This window comes from Erinaceus europaeus, unplaced genomic scaffold (assembly GCF_950295315.1).
Source record: "Erinaceus europaeus unplaced genomic scaffold, mEriEur2.1 scaffold_474, whole genome shotgun sequence".
NCBI lineage: Eukaryota > Metazoa > Chordata > Mammalia > Eulipotyphla > Erinaceidae > Erinaceus > Erinaceus europaeus.
The window spans coordinates 1893-21698 of NW_026647370.1; the positions used below are offsets into that span (position 1 = coordinate 1893).

Consider the following 19806-nt stretch of genomic DNA (forward strand, 5'->3'; position numbering starts at 1 on the left):
ACACAAAGAACATAGTAAACTTAGCAAAACAAGCAAGCAAACAACAACAAAACAAATAAACAACAACAAAAATTAGGTACCTAGCCGTGGTGTGTGTGTGTGTGTAAGCTTCATGAGGGACAAAGCAGCGCTGCAGGTATTTCTCTTTCTCCCTTGGCCACTGGCGCCACCAAATGCATCTAAGGCTGCAATGGTTCACCCATGGGGTCTCCAACCTGCGTGCTCGCCGAGTGGCTTGGATTATTTCTCCTCGAATTTGCTGGAGCTCTAAGGTCAACGATTCAACGATTCGCTGGGGGACCATGAACTTAACCTCCCGCTTGGCCGCAGCTAGAGCGAGGCGAGGGGTCGCGAGCTCGCTCTCGAGTCCCTTCCGAGCACCGCGCGCTGCAGCCCGCAGCCCGCAGCCGAGAGAACCGAGAGCCGAGCGCCCGGCTTAGACCACTAGATAACAGGACTAACTATTAGGACTGCCGAGTCCCCCCGTGTCCTGTGTTCCCACAGGGCGCTGGCCTGAGGATGCGGGGACTAAAGGGTGTGGACTGCTCTGAGACCCTGGCGCTTTCCTCGCGCGGTCGGGGTCCCAACCGTCATCTCAACGATGAGCACTTGAACTTGGGCTGAGTTGGCCGGACGACGTCAGATATCTCGGGAGCTGAGACTTGATTCAGAAGTCAAGTCAGCGCTAGTCATGGGCAGTTACCTGGGCAAGTCCGGACCCCCACAATTGCCCCCAGCCCAGGAGCACACAGACTGGCCAGAGAGTCCAGGGAACCGTCGGCCGGCTCAGCCCCTTCACCATGTCCACCGGGTTCAGCACGTCCACCGAGCCCACCCTGCCCCTCGGTACAGACCTGCCAGGAGGCCTCCAAACTGGAATCCCGACAATCCCACTTCGTGGGGAGTCAGGGAAGCTTGGATGCGCTTTCCCATGAGGAAGTTCCAAAATTCCATCTTGGGGCCTCTTTCCTCAGACTGGTGGGAAAGTTACTTCAAGCGGAGTGTCTGGTCTCTCCGACATCCCAGAGCAATATGGAGCCCAGTGACCATCAAGATTGCTCCACCTGAGCAGCCGGTGCCCCTTGTGACTTCCCCAGCAGAGGTCATCAAGTCTGCAGGGTCTTCACCTTCTGAAAAGCACTCAGATCCGTGTGCAAAAGAGACAGTGCTGAGAATCCTCAAAGAGAACAAGAAAGAGAGAGTGGGATTGGAAGAACCATTCTTCCCTGAGAACTTGGATTGTAAGAGTCCAGAGACCAAACCATCTGCATTTAAGCCCTTGATGAGAAATGGAGTCTTCTTCACTTCTTATGAGCCCCGACCTGGACCCCTGAAGAGAGGTCTCTACTCCTGGAGCTCAGTGCACAGCTTGAATAAAAGGCCCAGTTGCTGCTCCTCGAGCTCCTTGACCTACAGGTACACAGGTAGCTCACTCAGCTTCAGAAGAAATGCAATTGCAAGTTCTTATAGTTCATCCAGAGATTTATCTGAATCTTGGAAGAGAAGTGCTCCCAGTGAGTCATTCCAGATGCCAGAGTGGCCAATGAAAAAGAGAGAGAAAGGTCACCAGTTTTACTCTCCAGTACCACTAATAACAGACAAGTCCCCACAAGTATCCAGCAATTCTGGGCTACCTAGCCCTGGGGACATGATGTCCCTAACCCCACCTCAGCAACTTGGTTATATTCTCCATGAAGGGAACCTGACTCTAGGGAAGAAACTTAGACTCCAGTGGAACAACAAAGCCAGAGACAATATGGCTGAGGCCAACATAAATCCAACTCCTGAAACTCAGTCTGCTAGTCAACCTTTGTCTCTCACCCTACCTTCTACAAGCACAGCTCCAACCCAAGACACACATTCTCCTGTGGAAAATTTAAAGAAAATTCAAGAATCCCCACATTCCTTGACTTTTTCTTCTTCTGAAGAAGCTATCAATGTGACACATTCATCTCTAAAGACACCCAGCCTGCTGCCTCCGCTTGGGCACTCCCCATCAAAGCCCCATGCAGGCACCTCTTCAGACTCAAAGCTCAAAGATATTTTAATCCTTCTGACTCCAGTTTCTCCCACATCAACAGTCACTGATACTACATGGCCACCTCTGACTCCACAGGCTGACAGATCTACAGTACCCCAGCACCCATCTGTCAATACCCCTATGCAAAGTACCTTACTTGGAATGACGGGCAGCCCAGCTCCTCATTATCCTGCATCTATGCTTCCAACTGCAACATCTGCTGACTCTACATCAAACCTCTCTAAGGAGCTCCCACCCAGTAGTGAGACTGGAATTTCCTTCTGTTCCAGAATTTCAGCCACAGTGGCAGTGTCTTCAACTCAGAGTATCGCGACTTCCACCTTCAAGCCTAACTTTGGCAGCATAGCGTCACTTAAAACTATGTCTGTGAATGACCCTTCTATCAAGGAGACCTCTATTCCAGAGACCACTGCTTCTCCTCTTTCCCATGACTTGATTAAAACTACATCTGTGATCATGTCCACCCCAGAAAACATATCCAAAGACTCTGCTTCCAAGTCAGCTTCAGATTCTGGTATAGCGAATGCTACCAGTACCATGAGGAGCACTTCCTCTTGCCATATGTTCCTTCTTGGAGCTGCCAGTGCCTTCAGAACCAGCATTTCTCCAGCTACAGGCCTCATTTCTCCACCATGCCAACAGTCTACCATCCCCACTGTACAAACAGTCACTGCTACTAGTGATGCTCTTCCCAGTGCTGTCCAGATATTGTCTAGCACAAGCACTGCCAATTTGGGGAGCATGGGCAGCCCTCTTTCAGCTACAACCCCTGCAACTAGAGACCAACCTTCACTGTTAACCAGCAACTCCAATTCAATGCCAGCAGTCACTGTTCCCCTGGTATCAAACTCAAAATCACCTTTCCCACTGACCTTGGGAATCATTTCCCAGACTGCTTTGGGGGTTGCAGATAGGCAGAAGCAAGGAGGCTCCCAGCCAAACATTGGCCCAAATTTCAGTAGCTCTTTCATTTTGGGAAACTCAGCAGTGGTGTCCTCAATGCCAACACCAACTTCAGCTCATCCAGCCTTCAGCAGAACCACACAGTTTACCTTTGCTGGCCTGACTCCCTCAACCTCCACCTTTCACATCCCTGCCAGAATCTGTTCATACTCAAGCAGTGCTCCAGCAAGTTTCTCCTTTGATCAAGCTAGTACATCTAGTTTGGGAGTTGTCACTCAGACCCACCAGAGTGGAAACTGTGGCTCAGTGTTTGGCAGCACAGCCCCACGACCATTTGCATTTGGGGGATTAGTGACCCCTATGGACTGTTCAGAGTCTGGAGTCAGTGTGACTGGCCCAGACATGAGCTGTTCTTCAGGAGCATTCAGCAACACAATAGTTTCAAATAGGATCGCTAATATTGCTACACCCTTTGGGAAAACCTGGAGCCAGAACACTCATGGCCTGACCAGTGAGAGCACACCTTTTTCTTTAGGGAGGGCTAGAATTTCTGCGGGGAAGAATGCACTCAGAGGCCCTCCCATGGCCCCCTTTGCTCAGAGTACCCCTGTCCCTGGACGAGGTTTTGGGATGCCTTCTTCACCTACCCAAAGAATCGTTGGAAAAGGACCTTTTAGAGCATCAACCTCTTCATTTTCCATTGGTTTAAAACCAAAAACTCCCAAGAGTCGGGAGCAAGGACATTCCAGAAGACATCACGCCCACCGGAAATAGTCTTGTGTTCCTATTTGACCTTGGAATTGCTAAGAAGAGTAACATTCTCTTGAAATTCTCTTAAAGCAAACACATTTCAGACCAAAGACTAGAACTTTACATACTCAACCTGTGGGTCATAATCTATAATCGAGATGAAAAAAGAGAACCATAATATCTAGTTAGGAATAGCAGAATGAACCTGGGTACAACCAAACCTTTGGAATTGATCAGGAATTTGTCTTTCCTTTCCTGCTTACTTATTCTCAAGTGTGAACTGAACTCAGTCAAACCACTGAGTGCTTCTAGTTCTTTTCCTAGGAGCAGACATACAAGAAAAGACAAGTACAGATCTTACCTTCTTGTGTCTTTGGGAAGAGTAATCAATTCTCTCTAAATCTTATTCTGCCTTTATTTGAAGAAGTGGCTCCCTTTCTCTGGTCTTCCACAAAGTCTAATTTCTCATTTCTTACTGCAAAGTTTCAGTGGGTTCTTTTAAGGGATTTTGAAGTAAGCTGATCTTGAATTTAAGTTTCCTTCAGGAACAGTGGTCAACCCTTGAAAGTACCCATATATGCTACATCTTCCTACTATTTTTTTTTTATCTTTTCCAAAGAAAGGTGGTACTCTTTAACTCCACCTAACCCCATTTCTCTCTAACTTACATCCTAAAAGTTTGTTGAGTCAACACACAACCCTAAGAGGTCAGACCCCAGTGGTCACTCATTCCAGAAAAACAAAAAATGGGAAGTTCTTGACTAGTTTTCCTCTAGGCTTAGAGTTTCCAAGTTGATCTTTACCGTGTGCCTTCTTCATTTACCACTGTCCAGTATGGATAGAGAGAAATTTGTTCTTTCCTCAGTGTCTGGTGTTAATGTGTATTTTGTACTTTCAACTAACTTTAGAGGAGAAATAACTTGTGGGAGTGGTGGTTCAATCCAACTGTATCAACATACCACCACTCTAACAAGTCACTCATGACTACAAGCTCAGATTTATGATTTTACATAGTATTTTGACTTAAAAGGAAGACTTGTCAAGAAGCAGGAGGGCCAGGTAAGGGCAAAACAGGGTAATGTAATCTTACTTTTTCTTCCAGTACATGTCAGAAATATGCACTTAAGAAACCACAGATTATACTTTTAAAAAATGTAACTCTTAAAATCATCTCTTCATATTCATATCTCTTTCAGACAGGGTAGGCAAGGCAGAAAGCCTTTTGAGCCTGAGAACAAAGGAAGAAAGGGGAGAACACACAAATAAGCTAAGCTGACCTCTGTTCTATAGCCAATGAAAGGCCTTGAGTAAAATGCAACATACTCTTTATCAATTATCATTCTACTGAAAAAAAGAACTAGTCCAAGTATATCTATCTCTTATTTTGTGTATACTTTGGAAAAAGCCTAATTGGGGAAAAATAAACAATTTTAAATTGGTTTATAAAAATAAAATGTTGAAATATGTCTGTGATACGGGAATCAGTGCTAAACTCTAATCAACACCAAGGCAGAAAAATGTTAAGAATTTTGCCCAGACAGCCTGGGAGGTGGTAGTGGATGGGATATTGGACACTTAAGCTCACAAGTTTGATCCTCAGCATTACATATTCTGGAATGATGCACTCTCACTCACTCTCATTCTCTCTCTCACTGCTAAATAAACCCATAGAAAGAAAGAAAGAAAGAAAGAAAGAAAGAAAGAAAGAGAAAAAAAAGAAAGAAAGAGAGAGAGAGAGAGAAGAAAGGGGGATATAGAATAATGGTTATGCAAACAGACTCAGGCCTGGGGCTCTGAGACCCAGGTTCAATCCCTCAAACCAACCACCATAAGCCAGAGCTAGCTGAGTAGTGCTCTGGAAGGGGGGTGGGAATGGAAAAAAAAAGGCTAGGCTAGCAAGATAGCTTACTGGTTTGTTATGCTTACAAACCAGGTTCAAGACCTGCATTCACCACACTGTATGCTGTGTGTAGTATCTTTCTCCCCATATCTCTCTGTATCTTCCCTTTTTTACACCGATCCTTGTGCTTTGCACCATGTGCGCTTAACCCACTGAGCTACTGCCCGACTCCCATATCTTCCCTTTTTTTTAACTACCTTTATTTATTAGATAGAGACAGCCGAAATCAAGAGTGAAGGGAGAGATAGAGAGAGACAAAGAGGCATCTGCAGCACTGCTTCACCACTCACAAAGCTTTCCCCCTGCAGGTGGGTACCGGGGGTTCAAACTTGGGTCCTTGTGCATTGTAACATGTATAGTCAGCCAGGTGCACCACAACCCTGTCCCTCTCTGCATTTTTCTATCTGAAAAAAGTCAGACTGGAGTGCTAAAGCCCCAGTGATGACAAAAGGAAAAGGAGGGGGCTGAACTGAGCGGTGGCACAATGGGTTAAGCTCACATGGCACAAAGCGCAAGGAAGGGCATAAGGGTCCCCACCTGCAAGGGATCCCTTCACAAGTGGTGAAGCAGGTCTGCAGGTGTCTATCTCTCTCCCCCTCTCGTCTTCCCTTCCTTTCTCTATTTCACTCTGTCCTATCCAACAACAAGAGCAATAACAACAACAATAAACAGCAAGGGCAACAAAAAGGAAAAAAAAATAGCTTACAGAAGCAGTGGATTCATAGTGAAAGCACTGAGTCCCAGCGATAACCCTGGAGGCAAAAATAATAAAGTAAAAATAAAAAAGTAAAATGGCTAACAGAAAAGATGAAAAAAATTTAACAAAAAAAAAAAAAAAAGGAAAAGGGAGGAAGGAAGGCAGGAAGGAAAAAGAAATTTACCTAATGTTGCCTAGTTAGTAATGACCAGTTCAAGACTTTTATTTTTTGTTGTTAAGGGTGAGAGGGAGACAGAGAGGAAGAAAGCGATATGATAGGGAGTCGGGTGGTAACGCAGTGGGTTAAGCACACATGGCACAAATCGCAAGGGTCTCTGATGTATCAGTGATAGACAAAATTCCTTTTCTTGTGGAGTGCATATTCCAGTGGGTAGTGGTGAAAAGTAAACAATAAACTTTACAAGAAATAATTAAACTACTACCAACCCAAAATAAACCAAAGAGTGTGGTAAAAATATATGTGTGCCAGTTAAAATCTAATTATAATTTCATTTGAGGACATGAGAAGTTGATATCTGAGCAGAGAGTGAACAATGACATTCTTAATTATGTTGATGTACAAGGAGAGGAAATTCCAGCAAAGAGAACAACTGAACTCTCTTCCAAGAGTCAGATGTTGAACTGGTGGAAACTTTGCAACAAATTAATTACATGACTTGACTTGCTTTTAGTGGAATTATTCTGACTACTGGTTGAGATAATACTGTAAAAGAGTAAGAAAAGGGGAGTTGGGCAGTAGCACAGTAACACAGTGGGTTAAGCGCACATGGTGCCAAGTGCAAGGACCAGCATTCAAGCCTCCAGCTCCCCACCTACAAGGGAGTCACTTTAAGCAAGTCTGTAGGTGTCTTATCTTTCTCTCCCCCTCTCTGTCTTCCTCTCCTCTCTCCATTTCTCTCTGTCTTATCCAATAACTACTACAATAAAACAACAAGGGCAACAAAAAAGCAATAAAGAAGTGGGGGCAATGTGGTCCTGGAGGTGGCACAGTGATAAATCTTAGGACTCTCAAGTAGGAGGTCCTGAGTTCAATCCCTGGTGGTACATGTGCCAGAGTGATACCTGGTTCTTTCTCTCTCCTCCTATCTTTCTAATAAATAAATAAAATCTTTAAAAAAAAAAGTGGGGTTGTCTGAGAGGTAGAGCAGTAAAAAAAGCTTTGGACTCTCAAGCATGAGGTCCTGAGTTTGATCTCTGGCAGCACATGTGCCAGAGTGATGTCTGGTTCTTTTTCTCTCTTCCTAGCTTTCTCATTAGTAAATAAAATCTTAAAAATTAAAAAGTGGGGTGATAAAGAAGCCGTTGGTAATATGGCTGGTTAACTGCACTTGTTACCATGTACAAGGACTCAGGTTGAAGCCCCTGGTACTCACCTGCTCTCATTCACCAGGCACCTTTACTATGTCCCTAGAACTGGGATTTAAATTCAGCCCTTCATCAGTTCAGATTTCCTTTCTGACACCACCACTGTTAGGACAGGTCAAGCTTCTGTAGGAATCAGTAAAGCGGGGTAGGGACGCCAGAGGTTTGTACACAGAGGTCTGCTGAGATGGAAACTTTCTTCCCTCTCCCTAATTTTCTCCTCGTTCAGCATTGTGATTTTTCTTCCCTCTGACCTTCAGTATACTCCAGAGTGCCCCTGTCTCCCCCCTCTCTTTCCTGCAGTCATTCTCTTTCCCTCTCATTTTTCTATGCCTTAGTCTCTGTCTTCTTGCTACCTCAAGACTGCCTCTAGCCCACTTACTCTCAGCCTTCTTCTACTTTCAGTTTATCTTCAAGTCTTCTCAGTTTCTTCACTTCTATTTCAGTCTTTTTCTCTGTAATTCAGTTTCTCTCTGTGTGCCTCAATTGCATCCTATTTCCTGGTCTCCCCCTCTTTCTGTTCCTTATCAGTGTGTCATAAACTACAATCCCACCACGCTCCTTAGACTCATGGTCTCTAAATAGCTTAGGCTTGCTCAATAGCATTCATTATGTCATAAAAAGCAGGTACTGGGAGTCAGGTGGTAGCCCAGCAGATTAAGCAGAGGTGGGGCAAAACACAAGGACCCATCAGTAAGGATGTCTACTGATCAGTAAGGATCCCAGTTGGAGCCCCTGGCTCCCCACCTGCAAGGGAGTCCCTTCACAAGCAGTGAAGCAGGTCTGCAGGTAGCTATCTATCTCTCCCCATCTCTGTCTTCCCCTCCTCTCTCCATTTCTCTCTGCCCTATCCAACAACAAATGGCATCAGTAACAACAACAATAAAAAACAACAAGGACAACAAAAGGGAATAAATAAATAAAATATAAAAAATTAAAAAACATTTTTAAAAAGCAGGTACTTTACATGTTCATGGAGAAGTGCTGGGCTAGCATGGCTCACAGTTTCCCAACAGAGAAGCAATTACAGAAGCCAGACCTTCCAACTTCTGCACTCCATAATGATCCTGGGTCCATGCTCCCAGAGGAATAAAAAATAGGAAAGCATTCAATGAAGAGGATGGGATAGGTGTTGGTATGCATGATACCCCTTCTGTTTCATTTGGTTTAAATCCCCCCTGCTTAACACTATTCTATTTACATAACCACTTCATTCTATTTACATAACCACTGTTAACAAGTACCACCCTCCCTCCAGGGCATTGGTGGTTCAGTGATAGGATTCTCACCTGCTCTGCCCCCTCCTTGTCACACTCTGATTTTCACCAGTCACTTTTCTCTCCACCCTCTCTATGTCACATCCTGTTTCCACCCTACTTGGCAAGTATATATAAAGACAGCATTGTGAGTTTTAGAGTACTTGAGTTTAGCTTAGCTCCTCTTAGATTGTGCTGCGTCCTGCATGAATAAAGAGATACTGCCTACAGCTCAACCATGAGTCCCTGGTCATCTGTTACCCGCCCGTGAAGCCAGCCCGGCGAAAACAACATAGCCCGGAGATAGGGAACTCTGGTGGTGGGAATTATATCCCTCTTATCCTATGGTCTAGTTGATCATTATTAAAGAAACAAAAAACACTGGGAGAAATAGCATAGTGGTTATGCAAAAAAAAAAAAAAAAGCAGGCAATCAGATACTTTAAACAAGTTTTCTAATTGTGGATACAATTTTGGAACTGATATACCAACAGATCTGTTCCATTTGATCTCTTCATTAAAAACTTGGGTCATTAGCTGGTAGCTTACAAATCATACCAAATGTTTATATAATTTAATTTGTTAATAAATCTAACCATGATTTCATATGTCTGTATACTTATTAACTAAATGATCATGATGAATTTTCTTCAACACTAACAAATACATGTCTCAAGAATTTGCAGGGGCCAAGCTATGGTGCACCTGTTTAAGTACACACATTTCCATGTACCAAAGTTCAAGCCCCTGGTCCTTACCTGTAAGAAAACCTCATAAGTGGTGAAGCAGGGCTGAAGGTGTCTCTCTCTCTCTCTCTCCCTCTGTCTCTCTCCCTCTCTCTCTTGCCCCCTCCCTCTCAATTTCTCTGTGCTTCTGCTACCACTACTACTACTAATAATAAAAAGGAATTTGCATACCCCAGTTTTTATTCTTGGGCTGGGGAGACAGCAAAAAGAATTTCATGCTTAATGATTAATGTTTTTTTTTTTTCCTAAATTTTTATTTATTGGATGAAGACAGAAATTAAGAAGGGGGTGAGTGGTCCAGGAAGTGGCACAGTGGATAAGGCATTAGATTATCAAGCATGAGGTCCTGAGTTCAGTCCCTGGCAGTACATGTACCAGAATCATGTCTGGCTCTTTCTCTCTCTTCTCCTATCTTTCTCATGAATAAATAAAATATTAAAAAAAAAAGAAAAGAAAAGAAGGGGGTGATACAGAGAGACGCCTACAACACTGTTTTACTTACAAAGCTTTCCCCCTCCAAATGGGGGCCAAGGTCTCAAAACCCGGGTTCTTGTGCATTGTGTGTGCACTCAACCAGGTGTACCACCTTCCAGCCCCTGGGACTCAGTTTTAATTAACATCAACAAAACAATTTACTTTTAAAATTATCTTTTGGGATTGGTTGGTGATACACCGGGTTAAGCATACATAGTGCTAAAGCATAAGTACTCATGCAAGAATCCAAGTTGGAGCCACTCTTCAAGGGGGAATGCCTCACAAACTTTCTCAAGCCATGAAGCAAGTTTGCAGGTGTCCACTCCTCTCCCAATTTCTCTCTGTCATAAGCAGTGGATTACTAGTGCTGGCACCAAGCCCTAGCAATAACCCTGGAGGCAAAAATGTACCTTTAAAATATCTATCTATCTATTTATTTATTTATTTATTTACTTATGTTTATGAAGGACAGATAAGACTAGAGCACTGCTCAGTTCTGACTTATGGAAGGTAGTGCTGGGGGATTGAACCTACATTCTCAGAACATCACTTTCTAACCATAAACCATTTTATAGCATTATCTAAAACTGACCTCATAGCAATCTCTCTTTTTCTCACATCTAATCAATGTTTGCTGACTCAGAGTTCAACAATTCTCAGGTTCCAACACACACACAATTAGAAGGGGAGTGGTCAGGGAGGTGGCAGTGGCTAAGGCACTAAACTCTCAAGCATGAGGTCCTGAGTTCAATCCCTGACAGCACATGTATCAGAGTGATATCTGGTTCTTTTTCTCTTTCTCCTCCTATCTTTCTCATTAATAAATAAATAAAATCTTAAAAAAAAAAAAAAAAAGAAGGAGGGGAAAGAGCCTAGATGATTAAATTATTCTTCTTCTACATCTTTCCTGGGGTCAAAATAAGGAAAAGCTCTCTTTTAAATGTTATCTGTGTTTTCTCCAGACAGAACCGACCAGTCTGAGAAAGTATTTAAAAGAAGTCTAATTTCATGTTTGTCAGAAGGAGAGTTTTTCGTTTCTTATTACTCCTTTTCGCATGAGTGGAGGAAGGGGAAATTTAAAAAGTGAAGCAAAGGTTAAAGCAACGTTATGGCTGGCAGTAAGATTAGCTAAAGTAAAACATCACCTTTAAAGAAGAAACATTTTAAGATAGGACCTAACAGCAAAGCTGGAGAACAGTTTACCCTTCCAAATAAAGAGCATTTACTTATGTGTGGCCGGTTAGCTCAGTTGGTTAGAGCGTGGTGCTAATAACGCCAAGGTCGCGGGTTCGATCCCCGTACGGGCCAAATAGACCATTTTACCTTTAGAGGTAGCTGGGCCGTCACTGCTTAGTTTTTAGAGACTAAGTTGTGTTGCGCACATAGCAAAATAGAAATTCTTCCAGGTGTGTCATTTTGCCAAGAGACTGTTTTATGTGTAATCTCTACCTTCAAATGGTCGCTTAGGTCTATTACAGGGTTGTACTAACATTGTTAAGATTATGGCTTCGATTCTTGTGTAGGCTTCCGGGTTACTATGTATTGTTTGCTAGACCATCACCTCTCCAGATCTTCCTTCTTTCCCTTCCTCGCTCCTTCTTTCCTCCTATCTTTCTTCTTTTCTACACAGAGAGAAGGAGAAAGAAGGGCACAGTATATAGTTCTCCCCTGTGGTTTACGGGGACTGGACCCTGGATCACAGGCAGAACAAAGCAGCTTTTCTCCCATGTAAGGGCACTTTCCATTCCAGGTAAAAAATACCTTTCTAAATAGTAGCCAGTTAGCGCAGCTCCATAAGGGGTGATACTAATAACACCAAGGTCGTAAGTTTGATCCCTGAACGGGCACACTGCAAGAAGCTGTCTCTCTAGCACAGCTTTGGAATTAAATGGTAGCGTTAGTTTTTAGTCCTCATCAGTATCACCTATCTTCTTTGTTCCCCTCTACAAGGGGTGGCGGGGTGGAGGAAGGAGATAAAGAAAAGGGAACAACAACAACAAAGCACCAAAGTTTGTTATAGATTATGTACCTGTTATAAAGTCATCAGGTGGGCAATTTATTAAGGGAAATGAGGATATAGGATCATATTGGCATTGGGGAGAAAGTGAAGTGTGTCTGGTGATCCCTAAGTGATGCCACACTTCTGTTCCTATTTCCAGAGTTGATTCACCCAGTCTACATGTAACCATCACACACTCCATATACCTAGTTATCTGCTCCTCTTCAGAACTGCCTTTTCAACATTGCTGGTATCAACATCTCTTATTATTAAAAACATAACCGAATTGTGACTACTCTGTGACTACCTCCATTTTGTTGAAGCTAGCCATTTCAGATAATGAAAAGGACTTGATGACAATCCGGACCTCCAGTTTTTAATTGGGGTTACTCCCAATTAACAAGCCAAAAAGCTGACACGGCTTTCAAAATCTAGAGTCACTTCATTTCATTGCTTAAAAGCCAAACTTTCCTCATGAGAAAAAAGGTCAAAGTGCTTAAAAATGGCCTTGTTAACAAGGCCCCACTTAACATTTCTGCTACATCTCAGTTTACTCTGTAGCAGTTTTAATTGCCCTCTGATGCTCTTTAAGTATTCACATTTCTGTCTCTGTTCCAGTCTCTTTGTTCCCTCTGGACAGCATTCACTACAGCCAGGTGAAAGCTAGGAATGGAAAAAGGAAAGTAAGAGTGATTATCTTTTTTAAACAAATATTTTATTTATTTATTCCTGAGAAAGATAGGAGAAGAGAGAAAGAACCAAGTATCAGTCTAGTACATGTGCTGCCTGTCACCTCTCGGACCACGAGTGATTATCTTTTATTATAATTCTTGTGATGAAGAGTTAAAATTTAGTTGAGATAGATTCAAATAGGAATGTTTTAGAATAAAATCTTAAATTTCTAGAGAAAAGGTGAAACTGTTTCCACCCGGGGACCTTTCGCGTGTTAGGCGAACGTGATAACCACTACACTACGGAAACTTCCACAAATATGGTGTTTTACCTTACTCTATTTGTTAAAATTAACAAACACTGTCTTTTACAACACTTATCCAGGAAACTGGAATAAACTTTCCTAGTAAGAAAAGAGTCCAAGGAGGTCTTCGGTTTTATTGGCCCTCTTGACCTTGATTTTTCCCAACAGCTGAAACTAATTCTTACTTCCAATCGTGAGCGTGATATGCAGAGCAGGGCGTCGTCGCGGTAAAGTTACCTCTGTGCTGCAACTCTTCTAGCTCCTGTTTTCCTGGACTCTAGGATCTCCGCCCAGGATCCTTTGGGATCTACTTTTTTGGGGATCCTTTTGTCATCTACCAGATGACACCTTGGGTCCTTCTCCTTTCCAGAGGTCAAGACTGAATCTATCACACCCCAGGACTCATTTTACCCTCGGGAGGAAGCACAGTGGATTCAACAACCCCCCCTCCCCCCAACACACACACCCGCCGCGTTTTCCTTGACATACCATTTTCTCTTGTGCTGTCCCTTTACTATTTAGGAGGGAGGTGTCCTCCCTCAATAAAAAATATATATATATCAGTAAAGACACTCGTAGATCCAAGTTGTACCCCTCCCCTAATCCTCCTCGATTTAGAAACTGCATAAAAGTCGATGTGCTATGCTCCTCTATCAATAGCGGTTTGGGAATTTTTCAATTGTCCTAGGTCACAGACGACTCTTTCACTCTGAAGATTAATTCCGAGTTCAGCAAAAGCCGAGATTGTATTGTGGGGTAGCAACAACATAATCAAGAGAGCAGTTACTGGAGTTTGAAAGTCTGCAGAATTTGAAGGTGTGAAAAGAGAAGCTCGAGCCAGCCAGGAGTCGAACCTAGAATCTTCTGATCCGTAGTCAGACGCGTTATCCATTGCGCCACTGGCCCTGCGCAGCCGATAGGCTAATATTTTCCCTTTTATGGGGTATATCCCCATCCCCACAGCATTTCAGGAAGCTTTAGTGTTGTTTTGTTTTTCCCCCTCTCTAGAAGTGTGTGTGTGTGTGTGTGTGTGTGTGTGTGTGTGTGTGTGTGTGTGTGTGAATTTCAGCTTTGTGACAAATTAAAATCTTAAATTGGGTTAAAGTGGGGACTTTAGACTTTGCTGATTCAGATATGAAGATAGAAATAACCACAGAAACTGCTAGCAGAGTAATATCTTTGCAATATGACTTAATACACTTTTATTTGAATTCCTACATTTAGAAAAATAAATTCAGAACATTGCATATATGATAAAATAAATATCTTTAAAGCGATTATTTTTTTCTGTCTGTCTGTTATTAGTATACTTATGAACTCTACTAATTTTTGCTGTCTGTATATCTGCCATGTTTCTGTTTTCATTGTATTTTCATATGTACTTACATTGGGTGGTGACAATGTGTGCATAAACTAGTAATAATTAATTGTTATTATTTTAAACTAAATGTCACAAATACATTTACAGGCATTGGAAATGCATTTTATTTAAACAATTACACCTTTTTTTACTATTAACAATAATTCACTAAGGGAGAAAATCATGGCAAAATTGTGTGAGAAGAAATGCTTTAAGTAAAACTGTGCAAAACAAACTAATGGAAAAGGCAAAAAGAGGAAAGAATTTGGCATACATATATAATCTAGAAATCACTTCTGATCTACAATGTTGAAATTTAGAAACTGATTTATTAACTAAATAAATCTAGAACACATATGCTGTTTTACAAGATAACTTGTTTATTATTTATCTTAGTTTTCAAAGTTAGCAAAATAGAAATTTCAAAATATAAGACTGCGTTGAAAGAAGGATCTTTGAGTTTGAGCTAGATCTGGTATAGTAATATTTGAACAGTCCAAACTTGGTATGTATGCCTGGTCAGTTCAGGAAAGTCGGTCCCTGTCCTGCTAAACAATTTTCACTTGATGGATCCACACATTGAACTGATTCGGAACTGAAAATATTCCGAAGGACCCACTGCGGTTCTGGATGCTCTGGCTCTGATGCCTCACAGCCCGTGCCGGGTTTAACTGTCTCACACACGAATCTTTAATTACACATCTAATTAAACACGACCTAAACCCCATTTCAACCCCAAGTCGGATCTTACCCTATAGTCTAAACCTAACTGTCTGAACTCACGGAAGCGGCGACTCTCTCGTACGCACCAGACAACTTCTAGTTGCCAGTGGTCACCCCATCAGGGAAACTATTTGGGGATGGGTGTGGATTCTGTGAGAAGGAGGGTGAGAACTAGGAAGGAAAGAGAAATGGGGTTGAGTCATCGTCTCCATCAAAAGGAGATCTCCGTACCATTCCTGGGAACAGGACAGTTCCTATTTGTTTCCTCCAGCCCTTACACAATTCTATCCCACCGCCATCACACACAAATCGTATGCTTGGTCTTTGAAAATATTTCTGACATGGAGAAAAAAGGTTTTCCAGATATACATGACATTTGGTAGCACGACCCTTTGCTTTTCATGTGTTTGGACTTTTTGCTTGATCAGTTTCTCTTGTTTGCTTATAATTGTGGTCTGGCCTTTAAAGTCTACTGAAGAGAATTCAGAAAATTAAGTCCTGCCCTAGAGAGAGGCAAGGATTTCCTAGACAATCACTTAGCTTATACTTTGGACTTAATAAAAATGGAGTATTTATTTTCATCAAAAGACTAGTAAGGAAGAAAACCAGTTACAGACTGAAGAAAAAAATAATCAAGGTATATATTTATTTATGAGTAACATAAGAGAAGAGAGAGAAAGAGAACCAGACAGCACTCTGGTACATATGCTACGAGGAACTGAACTCTGGACTTCACAACTGAGAGTCCAATGCCCTATTTACTGTACTACTTACCAGGACACCAGAGTGAAGAAAATATTCATCATACACTTTGTGTAAAAGGTCGTAGATTCAGATGGCATGAAGACATATTCTAACACAAGAAGAAAGGATTTTTGTTGTTGTTGTTGTTATTTATGTCGTCATTGTTAGGTAGGACAGAGAGAAATGTAGACAAGAGGGGGAGAAAGGAGGAGAGATAAATTACCTGCCTACTCCCCTGAAGGTGGGAAGCCGAGGACTCGAACTGGGATCCTTACGCCTGTCCTTGGCGCTTTGCGCCACGTGCGCTTAACCGGCTGTGCTACCGCCGGACTCCCAAGAAAGAATTTTTTAATCGACCGACTTTTAAAATTTTTTTAAATTTATAATATGGAAGTTTTGACAAGCCCATAAGATAAGAGGTGTACAATTCCCACCGCCAAAGCTCCATATCCCATCCTCTCCCTTGAAAGCTTTCCTATTCTTTATCCCTCTAGGAGCATGGACCCAGGATCATTATGGGGTGCAGAAGTTGGAAGGTCTGGCTTCTGTAATTGCTTCTCTTGAAAATAGACTGATTTTAAGTAGTCTTTTTTCTGAAGTTGGAAAGTCTGGCTTCTGTAATTGCTACTATGAAAACTGACCGATTTTAAGGAGTCTTTTCCCCCAGTACAGATCCTTTGCCAAAATCCTGGGCTTGAACATTGGATATAAACTGTAGTCCTTTTTTTTATAATTTTTATTTATTTTCCCTTTTGTTGCCCTTGTTGATAAAGTGTAGTTCTTAAAGTGCTACTGTTATGACAACTTGGAAAACTTTTGTTTCTAAATTAAGAAGGAATTTGCAGGCAATGATTTGTAGCAGCACAAGAATAAAAAGCATTACCGTGATTGTTTCCACCCGGTTTCGAACCGGGGACCTTTCGCGTGTTAGGCGAATGTGATAACCACTACACTATGGAAACCCACAGGAAATGTCTTCTTCAAAGAGCTTTGAAGTCTAATATGTTGAGTGTTTTCAACTGATAAGTGCTCATTTTAATGTTTCCACATACAGTGCATTTTTTAAATTCACATTTTTTGAATTAAAATAACTATATTAGCTCCCTGCCTCATAACCACACATGACCTCTAACCGGATTCCAAATGTCATCACAATCACCAAGTAACCTGAATCTTCTAGGGGATTTGATTTGCAGAAATTCCCTGATATTATCTTCTGGTTTTGATTCTATTTTTCATTTCCTGATATAGAAGAGTCAGGACTCAAGACACTGAGAACTGGAAAACACCCAAACTTTTACGAGGACAAAGCTTGCCTGTAGGAGGGGGTAAGAAAGTTGAAAAGTCTTATGACTGAAATTTGTGTGCAATGAGTCTAGGCGTCATCATTCTTTATCCTCCTATAACTTATACTGTCACAGTATGTAGTCTGGGACCAGCATCAATCTGTTTAATGGGTGATGCTCTAGTCTTCTTTTATCTTACAGCTTGTCATGCTTCCCCAACCCCTTCCCATTCAATCCCTTGCACCACCATAAACCAGGGCTGAATAGTGCTTTGGTATTGGGAGGGGGGAGAAAAAGCGAGAGAAAGAGAGATACAAAAAGACACCCACAACACTGGTTCACCACTTGCTAAGCTTTCCCCCTGCAGGTGGGGACTGGGATGAATTTGGGTCCTTGTGCACTGTAACATGTGTCCTCAACCAGGTGTGCCACCATAAATCTTTGTCCATCTCTATCACTTTATTTGTGACCTTGAGAAAGTAATTTAAAGTTCTATTTTTTGCTTATTCAAGTTATTTTTCTATTTATTATTATTATTTTACCAGAACACTGTTCAGCTCTAGTTTATGGTGGTGCAGGGAATTGAAACTGGGACTTTGGGGCTTCAGGCATGAGAGTCTCTTTGCGAAACCATTATACTATGTCCCCTCTGCCCTCAAGTTATTTTTCTTACTATTCATTTTATTATTTAATATTGTTTAAATCATAAGAGAGAAAATCAAGAGCAACACTGGCACATAAAGCACTGAAGGCAAACCAGGAGCCCCAGGCATGCAAAACCTATACTCTATGTGCTGAGCTACTTCCTTAGCCACTTAACCCAAGTTCTTTGAAGAGTGCTAGCAACAGGTTTAAGTTACTACCAACAGCAGTATATATATTTTAATATATATCTCGAAATAGATAAAGCTCAGTTTCTCTCCAGGATCATAGAGTATTAATTAAATATATGGCTGAATGATGACTGGGAACTCCAACTCTCAGGAACCTCATATCTCAGGGAATCGGACCTGGAGAGGTTTAATAGTTTGTAAGTTTCACTTGTGGTTTAAGCAACAGGTTTCTAGGGGCCTTCCTCCTCCCTCAGTCTTTATTTAGCAAGGGTTAATGAGAGTAAAACACAAATAAAATGGAACATGTTGTAAGTGCAATCTGTTCAAGGGATTGAACCAGAGATCTGGAACCTGAGACTCAATAAGCAAGTATATTCCCACAGGGCTATTCAGCCACCCCTCCATCCTCTATGGCCTTCTGAGTACAAGTCTCCTCCTAGGTACCTCATACCTAGACATGTAATGTATGAATGATATAGTCTAGGAGTTGTCTACCTATAATGAATGTTTAAATAAATATGAACATATGGTTGAAGTTAGGTGAAAGTTAAAATCATTTAACATTTCAGAGAGGATATTGTCAAATTCTGTCTCAAGTATCTATTAGTTTTTACTGTACATAAAATCACCTAAATTTCCATAGCATAACACATAATTTTTTTTCTTATGGAATTTCTGATTAATTCAGGGTCAATTGATCTAGGCTGGGTTTAACTGGCTCAATTAATTGTTCTCAGAGGGCTTGCTTGAATATCTGGTGGTGAGTTAATAGGGGAACAAACAGGTGTGGAGGAGAGCAGTCTGTCTCATGTGAGCTTTATACCTTTCGGCGGAATGAGCAGACTGACTCAGACATGTGCTCTTCCTTATAATGGTACAAAAATCAAGCCCAAAAGCTAGGGAGACAGCATAATGATTATGAAAGACTCTCATGTCAGAGGCTCTAAAGTCCCAGGGCTGCCGTTGTCTCTCTCTTCATCTCCCCCTCCCTTCTCAATCTTTGTCTCTAATAAATAAATTAATTAAAATAAATAAAAAATTTTTAAATTTTTTTATTACCTTTATTTATTTATTGGATAGAGACAGCCAGAAATCTAGAGGGAAATGGGGGGATAGAGAGAAGAGAGGCAGAGAGACACCTGCAGCTCTGCTTCATCACTCACAAAGCTTTCCCCCCTTCAGGTGGGGACTGGGGACTTGAACCTGGGTCCTGGCACATTGTAACATGTGCACCCAACTAGATGCGCCCCCACCCGGCCCCTAAATAAAAATTTTTAGGGAGTCAGGAGGCAGCACAGTGGGATAAGTGCACGTGGAGCAAAGCACGAGGTTCAAGGATCCCGGTTCAAGCCTCCAGCTCCCCACCTGCAGGGGAGCTGCTTCACAAGCGGCAAAGCAGGTCTGCAGGTGTCTTTCTCTCCCCCTCTGTCTTCCCCTCCTCTCTCCATTTCTCTCTGTCCTATCCAACAATGACTACAACAATAAAACAACAATGGCAACAAAAGGGAATAAATATTTTTTTAAAAAGAAAAAAATTAAAATATTTTTTAAATAAATTATATATTAGTGGTCTGGGAGGTGGCACAATGGGTAAAGCACTGGACTCTCAAGCAAGCTGCACATGTACCAGAGTGATGTCTGGTTCTCTTTCTCTCTCTTCCTATCTTCCTCATGAATAAATAAATAAAATCTTTAAAAAAAATCAAGCCCAGGATGGGCAAAATAGCTCACTTATA

The 19806-nt window shown here is 42.0% G+C and overlaps 1 protein-coding gene and 3 non-coding genes across 4 annotated transcripts; 2 read left to right on the forward strand and 2 right to left on the reverse strand.

The window, feature by feature from the left end:
• Positions 1-408: 408 nt before the first annotated feature.
• On the forward strand, positions 409-5158 carry POM121L2 (POM121 transmembrane nucleoporin like 2). The gene has a single exon (XM_060183952.1). It carries the CDS (start codon positions 692-694, stop codon positions 3716-3718), a length of 3027 nt encoding a protein of 1008 aa, XP_060039935.1. The 5' UTR covers positions 409-691; the 3' UTR covers positions 3719-5158.
• A 6225-nt stretch (positions 5159-11383) lies between these two features.
• On the forward strand, positions 11384-11457 carry TRNAI-AAU (transfer RNA isoleucine (anticodon AAU)). The gene has a single exon. It is a non-coding gene; the product is annotated as a tRNA-Ile (tRNA).
• A 2500-nt stretch (positions 11458-13957) lies between these two features.
• Positions 13958-14030, reverse strand: TRNAR-ACG (transfer RNA arginine (anticodon ACG)). The gene has a single exon. It is a non-coding gene; the product is annotated as a tRNA-Arg (tRNA).
• A 2810-nt stretch (positions 14031-16840) lies between these two features.
• Positions 16841-16913, reverse strand: TRNAV-AAC (transfer RNA valine (anticodon AAC)). The gene has a single exon. It is a non-coding gene; the product is annotated as a tRNA-Val (tRNA).
• Positions 16914-19806: the final 2893 nt, after the last annotated feature.

What these genes read in the sequence shown, in the direction of transcription:
- POM121L2 (XM_060183952.1), top strand. Translation starts at nt 692, where the DNA reads ATGGGCAGTTACCTGGGCAAGTCCGGACCCCCACAATTGCCCCCAGCC.